This window comes from Notolepis coatsorum, assembly GCF_963971535.1.
Source record: "Notolepis coatsorum genome assembly, contig: SCAFFOLD_2539, whole genome shotgun sequence".
NCBI lineage: Eukaryota > Metazoa > Chordata > Actinopteri > Aulopiformes > Paralepididae > Notolepis > Notolepis coatsorum.
The window spans coordinates 12501-20921 of record NW_028172369.1 but is presented as its reverse complement, the minus strand read 5'-3'; the positions used below and the strand labels follow the sequence as shown (position 1 = coordinate 20921).

The window sequence follows — 8421 nt, the reverse complement described above, 5'->3', positions numbered from 1 at the left end:
TCTTCCGACAGTGAAGCCTTTATCACCGATTTCATCAACTGATTGCCGGGAGGACATAATCCACCACCGTGGCACACTCTCAAGGCCCAACCGTGTCTCCTGGGAGAATTCCAGCAGTGGTAATATGTTCTTCGGTAGCGACATCAAGGCTCTGGATGAAATGGGGTTTCATACATAATGGCAGTGGCATTGACGGTAGTTAGAGAGGATGGGCATCGTGGCTTTCTATTACGCGATCAAAGGCTTTTGAGAAGGCAACAAATATGATGGAAATTGTAACCGATTCCCCGCTTGTTGATTCAATAGAGATAGAGAGAGAGCGAGAGCGAGAGCGAGAGAGAGAGAGAGAGAGAGAGAGCGAGAGAGAGATAGAGAGAGAGAGAGAGAGAGAGAGAGAGAGAGAGAGAGAGAGAGAGAGAGAGAGCAAGAGAGAGAGCGAGAGAGAGAGCGAGAGAGAGAGTGGAAGCGAGAGCGAGAGAGAGAGAGAGAGAGAGAGAGAGAGAGAGAGAGAGACAGAGAGCGAGAGAGAGAGATCGAGAGAGAGAGAGAGAGCAAGAGCAATAGATACTCACAGTTGGTGAACGCTGCAGTTGTAGAACTTGACCTCTGTGCTGATCAGCATTTGACCCGTCTCTTTGGAGTTCAGTCGTAGTTCCACACCAGACCAGTCTGACGGAGAGAGGGAGAACAAGAGAGAGAGAGAGAGAGAGAGAGAGAGAGAGAGAGAGAGAGAGGGGGAGATAGAGAGAGAGACAGAGAGAGAGATAGAGAAAGAGAGAGAGAGATAGAGAGAGAGAGAGAGGGGGGAGATGAATATTTTCTATATTTCCATATAATGATATACAGAACAGTACAATTACCTTCACACTACTTTGCATTATTTAGCAAAAAGGCCAAGGACATTACAATGACCTAGTACCAAACATTAGATGACATTAGATTCGATTAAAAATGTATTCCCATTATACAGCACAAGTACAGTACAACGGAAATAGGTTTGGCATCCAACCAGAGTGCAAATGTAACAGTCAAGTGCAATAGTGGTATACAATGTACATGTGATTAAACTGGGTATACCATATATGAATGAGTACTATCTGTAGTGCTAATCGGATGTATGTACATAGTTGTAGTATTAATTTATGTACAGTGATACAGGTATAAAGACACTATGGTAGTAAGTCATACTGGCCGGCAGTAAGAGTATGTAAGGGATATGTACAGATATAGATTATGTGCAGGTATGCACATGCAGGTGGATATATATTATTGGTATATACAGCATTATTGTACATGCTATCATACATAGTTATATGGATTATATGCAGGTGTATACATAGGTATATAGGAGGGTTATTTGCAGGTATATTCAGACAGATATGCATATGTATGTGGTAGATCTAAACATATAATGTATATATGCGGTATATACACCACTGTTGTACATACTATCATACAACAGCCAAATAAAATCTGTATCGCGACTTCTTCCCCCATCTGTGAATCCTACCGCCTATCCTTCCCTCTCTCTCGTTCCCTCTCTCTCGTTCCCTCGTTGTGAGCGAGGTGGCACATGTCCAGAGGCGGGCGACGGCACTCCGCCCACGCTCTCGCCAGCCTCCGCCCGCACGGGGCAGTGACGTCTGCCTGCCTGGCAAACCAGGTGCCCACGGAGAAACCAAGCGGACCCATCGTTTGCCACATACTGTCCACGCCCCTCTGGGCCTCTTGCGATAGTAACGATTTATACCTTTTATATCTTACAGTAGAGCATCACCGACATGGTGTCGTGATCACGTTACATTGTGTTTGTTATGATGTCGTGATCACGTTACATTGTGTTTGTTATGATGTCGTGATCACGTTACATTGTGTTTGTTATGATGTCGTGATCACGTTACATTGTGTTTGTTATGGTGTCGTGATCACGTTACATTGTGTTTGTTATGGTGTTGTGATCACGTTACATTGTGTCTGTTATGATGTCGTGATCACGTTACATTGTGTTTGTTATGGTGTCGTGATCACGTTACATTGTGTCTGTTATGGTGTCGTGATCACGTTACATTGTGTCTGTTATGATGTCGTGATCACGTTACATTGTGTTTGTTATGGTGTCGTGATCACGTTACATTGTGTCTGTTATGGTGTCGTGATCACGTTACATTGTGTCTGTTATGGTGTCGTGATCACGTTACATTGTGTCTGTTATGGTGACGTGATCACGTTACATTGTGTTTGTTATGGTGTCGTGATCACGTTACATTGTGTTTGTTATGGTGTCGTGATCACGTTACATTGTGTTTGTTATGGTGTCGTGATCACGTTACATTGTGTTTGTTATGGTGACGTGATCACGTTACATTGTGTTTGTTATGGTGTCGTGATCACGTTACATTGTGTCTGTTATGGTGTCGTGATCACGTTACATTGTGTTTGTTATGGTGTCGTGATCACGTTACATTGTGTTTGTTATGGTGTCGTGATCACGTTACATTGTGTCTGTTATGGTGACGTGATCACGTTACATTGTGTTTGTTATGATGTCGTGATCACGTTACATTGTGTCTGTTATGGTGTCGTGATCACGTTACATTGTGTTTGTTATGATGTCGTGATCACGTTACATTGTGTTTGTTATGGTGTCGTGATCACGTTACATTGTGTCTGTTATGGTGACGTGATCACGTTACATTGTGTTTGTTATGGTGTCGTGATCACGTTACATTGTGTCTGTTATGGTGTCGTGATCACGTTACATTGTGTTTGTCATGGTGTCGTGATCACGTTACATTGTGTTTGTTATGGTGACGTGATCACATTACATTGTGTTTGTTGTTGTTTGTTGTTGTTTTGCACGCAATAAATGGGGAAAGAAAAACAACCGAGTGAAGCACATTTCTGTATCTTAGGCAACGTGGTGTAAATGTACAATTACATTTTACATTTAGTCATTTAGCTGGACGCTTTCGTCCAAAGCGACTTAGGAGTTCTGTACAACAGGTCAGCAGGAAGGCTGCAACTCTGGCAGCTAAGGGTCAGTAAGATTGTTCGTCAAACAGTGTTGAACCTGGGTGCTACGGTCTCGAGCGCATAGTAGTAAAGACATATTGGCATAATAGACAGTCGTTTTAGGCAAGGTAGATGACTTAGTAGCAAAGTGCATAGTATACTAGTAGAAGGCGGGGGTTAGTATTTATTTATTTTGGTGTAAATTAATCCATTCTCTGACGGATACTTTGATCAACAGCCTGTACTTTTCCTCTAAAAGCCAAGAATATGCCTCAGTTTCGGTGAGAATACAGGCTACAGAGAATGTAAAGATGACTTTGAACTGTTGAACAGTAATCCCGGAATATTTTATTGCACTGTAATTTAATTTTTTTATCTACTCTATTCTACTATTTTATTGCACTGCACTATTGCACTATTTTACTCTGTCTATTTTATCTTACTCTTTGTATTATTGTCTATTTAAAACTGAATCAAACCATAAACAAGGTGGCCTGTTGGGATGTTCGATCCTAATGTGAAAAACTGTGATTTATATGTCTGCACTTTATGTGCTCATTTTATGCCTCGTCTTTTTCTGTTGTGACGCACTTTGAGCTGCAGTTTCTGTATGAACGGTGCTCTACAAAGATTATTATTATTATTACATATCTGTGTGTGTGTGTGTGTGTGTGCAGAGCCGGCTGGGGCTCCGATGGCATCCAGTGTGTGGGGAGGTTTGAACTCCCCTCGCTCTCTCCCCCCCCCCCCCCCCCCCCCCCCCCCCCCCCACGCGGCACCTGTCGGGGCACGGGGTCGCGGGGCACGCCAGGCCCGCCCTCTAACCGACACCGGGTCGTCTCCCGAGGAACGCAGCGGCAGATAGAGTTCCTCCGTGGTGCCACCTCTCCTCCCGCCTCCTCGTATTCCTCCTCCGCTGCTCTCTCTATTCACCCTCCTCCTCCCATTTACCCGTCTCCTAATAATAATAATACATTTTATTTATAAAGCGCTTATCAAGAACCCAAAGACGCTGACAATGAGCTAAACAAGTGAACAGAGAAACAAAGAACCACAGGAATAAGCGACAGTATGAAGACGCAGGACATACAACCACGGGTAACAAGTAACAGATACAGAGTCCAGTAGGGGAACAGTCAGGGGAGTAAGGAGGGGAGGGGGGGGAACGCAGTGAAGGGGAAGGGGAGGTGGTAGGTTGGAGGAGGGTGGTTATGGGTAGGGAAGGTTGCATGCTTCTTGGGAGAACAGGTCGGTTTTGAGTCTGGATTTAAAGGTGGAGAGTGAGGGAGAGTCTCCCGCCTCCTCCTTCCACTTCCTTCCAATTACATCTACCACCCCCCCCCCCCAACCCCCCTCCTCCCCCCCACCACCATCTCATTACTCCTGTACATGATCAATGCACACGTGGTCAATAGCCACGCATACAGACCGGGGCCTGCAGAGAGGATGGAGGGATGGATGGAGGGATGGATGGAGGGATGGATGGATGGATGGAGAGCAGGGAGGTCAGGAGGATGTGTGGCAGCCCAGAGGGGGCAGAGGTGGTGCGTAGGGCAACAGAGGAACGGATCGGGAATAGGGGGGGGGCAATGGGGAGCGAGAGAGAGGGGCACGCGAGAGGCAGGGAGTCAGGGGTTATGGAGGGAAGGAGGGAGGGACAGGGGGATACTGAAAAGGTGAGAGGCATGGGGGAGAGAGGCACGGGGGCTTACGGGGGGCTTAGCTGACATTTACCTGGATGGGAGGGGGGGGGGGGGGGGGCTTCGCATTAGTGTCTGTCTGGTGCACAGCCTCCTGGAAGCTCTGGGCAAACATGGCTGCCATTTACCGACTGGAAGGGGAATTACTGAGCCCCCCCCCGTCCCCGTCCCCCCGAGAGACACGCAGCGATTTCCACGTACACCACGCCCGATATATTATTCATAGTATTCGATTTTGTCACCGTGGCGGCCATCTTGGTTGGCAAACAACCAGTGTTTGCGATCAAGCGACAGGTGTTTGCATTGAAATGGCAGCTATAATTAATGAATACATTGACATGCGGCGTGTAGACATGTGGTCGTGTCCGTGGCGCTATATTGTATTAGTAGGGAATGCGTCGTTGAATGTCACGGTGACACTGTGGATATTACAGCGGGACAGTGTTTGGGTTTGAACGACTACTGTACTCAGGTGTTCATTGGGGGAGATGAGGCCCCCCTCAGCATTAGAGCTGCTTTCCGTTGAAAAACACATGTCTACCATTTTTGTAGTTTTCATGTCTTTACTTGACTTGAAAGGTTAATGTTTTTTGGGGCCCATGAAACCTGAATCAAAACCCAATGTATAACTTGTGTATGTATAGCATGTACAATAGTGCTGTATATACCATGTGTGTGTGTATATATATATATATATATATACCTGCATATAATCATTCTATATACCGACTTATACACCTGCATATAACCCATATAACTCTGTATGATGGCATGTACAATAATGCTGTATATACAGTGTATATAATATATATGTATTATTACCGTATATATATTTGTATCCACATCTGTCTGTACATACCTGCGTATAATCCTTTTTACATATCTGTACATATCCCTTACCTACTCTTACTAGTTACGCTGCTGGCCAGTATGACTTACTACCATAGCGTCTTTATACCTGTATCACTGTACATATTAACACTACAACTCTGTACATACATCTGATTAGCACTATTATTCAGTAGTACTAATTGTTTGTATTTATCCCCAGTTTAATCACCTGTACATTGTATATAACTGTTGCACTTCACCGTTACATTTGCACTGCAGAAGGGTTAACCGTCTGTAGTGTGGTAGTGAAAGGGGTAAGCCCCTAATTCTCTATAGCCACCCAGGAGCTGCAGCTCCACCTAAACATCACCCCCAGGGTCAAGCGGCTGTCCACCAGGCCCCACTCGAGGGCTGTAATGTGGGCAGCGGGAGACGTGGACACAGGCCCCCCACATGATCTGATCCTCCATCAGTCCTAATGGGCCCTGACCTTGTGTGAGGCACACTCCACAGCCTGGGGGGCTGGTCCTGGGTCAGCGGGAGCTTGTTAAGAGCAGGTGGAGAAACCCCATGTAAGAGCGAGGGGTTTGGATCAATGACCGTGAGTTAGAAAGAGGGCATGTGTGTCTTTGTTATGCGTGTGCCTGTCTGTGTGTGTGAACCTATTTGAGTTGTAATCTATATATTACGTAGTTGGTGGACTGTGTGTGTGCGTGTGTGTGTGTGTGTGTGTGCGTGTGTGTGCGTGCATGCGTGTTCTATCAATCACTCTATATTAACCCTTTCACTCCCACACTACAGAAGGATAACCCTTTACTATCACACTACAGATGGTGATAGTAAAGGGTCAAGGGTAACAATATTGTTATTATTATTATTATTATTATTATTATTATTATTATTATTATTATTATTATTATTATTATTATTATTATTATTATTATTATTATTATTATTATTATTATTATTATTATTATTATTATAAATAATAATAATAATAATAATAATAATAATAATAATTATATTATTATTTTTTATTTATTTTTTTTTATTTTTTTTTTATTTTTTTTTATCCCATTTTCTATATTTTCTCCCATCCCAATTTCGTATCATCCAATTCAACCCTCCCCTGTCACGAACGCTGTTTCTTGCCTCCCACAAACCGGCTGCAATGTGGACTAAGTCACACATAGGAATTAATGTAAAATCAACACAAAGAAAGTATATTTAGCTTCAAAGACTATTTTAATAGCTTTCTTTGAATACAGTTTCTCTCCTGTGAAATACAAATGTTCAACAAAACCATCAACATTGACTCAGCTAGACCTCTTTCTTATATCCGCGGCGCTAACAGAAATAAAAACAACCCAGGCCTAACAGTATGTTAAAGTGCAGATTGCTTTAGAGCAGTGGTTCCCAACCTTTTTCCCCCCAGGGACCCCCAAACATCTCTGATGAAATTCGCGGACCCCCTCCTAATAAGATACCATAAAATACTTATTTTTTTTCATTTTAATAACAAACTGCTTATACACAGGCATATGCAGGACAGCAGGAGACACACACACCACTGATGATAAACGGGGCTACCGTGGACAGGGTGAGCAGCTTCAAGTACCTGGGGGTCCACATCTCAGAGGACCTGACATGGTCAACACACATAGACACAGTAGTAAAGAAGGCGAAACAGCGTCTCTACCACCTGAGACAGTTAAGGAAGTTCAGAGTATCGGGGAAGATACTCCAGTCCTTCTACTCAGGAGCTGTAGAGAGCATCCTGACCGGAAACATCACTGCCTGGTATGGAAACAGCACGGCACAGGACAAGAAGGCCCTACAGAAAGTGGTGCGCTCAGCCGAGCGTACCACGGGTATTGCACTACCCCCCCTGCAGGTTCTATACAACAAGAGGTGCAAATCCAGAGCCTGCAGGATAATGAAAGACCCTCACCACCCCAATAACAGCCTGTTTCAGCTGCTGAGGTCAGGCAGACGCCTGCGAACCCCAGCTACTAGGACAGAGCGGCTTAGGCTCAGCTTCTTCCCCCAGGCCATCAGAGCCATGAACAATGAACATTGAGTGCTCAGAACATTGAACTGTCCACACACAAGCACACATGAACACACACACGACACGCACACTGTGCACGCTCACACACGAGCAGCCACTTAACACTTTAACATGAGCGGGCACACACTCATGTCGCACACACGCACACTTATGGCCAAAGGAAAGAACACTTTAAATTAGAATAACAGGAACAGTGTATTGCACTACCAAAGCTAACTAGCATGTCACACATGCTCTGTAAATAACTATGTACAGATACCGAGATGTCACTCCATGTTACCTGCTACCTGTTACTGCACAATGTTGTTTCTTCTTTTGATTCTATTATATGTACCACTGTATTGCACATCGTTGCGGGCAAGACCACCCGCATTTCATTGTATACCTGTATGCCGTGACAATTAAAACTCTTGACTTGACTTGACTTGACTTGATGCATCACAATTAGACCCACTATGCTTCTTTGACTTGTGCCTTCAATCAACAAATCTCATCTTGCACCATATGCATTTCAAAATGTTTGGCCAATATTCAAATGCTGTATTCATCCTCTCAAATCAGGCCCTAATGGTGAACGGTTTGCATTTATGGAACAAATCAATGCAACAAATTAAACTAAATATGAGACAGGAAATTCCAATCAGTAGCAGAGAGAATCTGTCCTAGCTGGGTTTAATACCTTTTTTTTGTCATTTTAATAACAAACTGCTTATACACAGGCATATGCATCACAATTAGACCCACTATGCTTCTTTAACTTGTGCCTTCAATCAACAAATCTCATCTTGCACCATATGCATTTCAAAA

The 8421-nt window shown here is 44.0% G+C and overlaps 1 protein-coding gene across 1 annotated transcript in view; it reads right to left on the bottom strand.

The window, feature by feature from the left end:
* Positions 1-572: 572 nt before the first annotated feature.
* LOC311248067 (plexin-A2-like) overlaps positions 573-8421 on the bottom strand; it is a gene marked incomplete at both ends in the record, with an annotated part of 17570 nt that continues 9721 nt past the window's right edge. Inside the window, one exon of the mRNA XM_084339025.1 lies at positions 573-669. Within this exon, the coding sequence (XP_084195151.1) occupies positions 573-669 (97 nt within the window). The remainder of the gene's footprint in view (positions 670-8421) is intronic.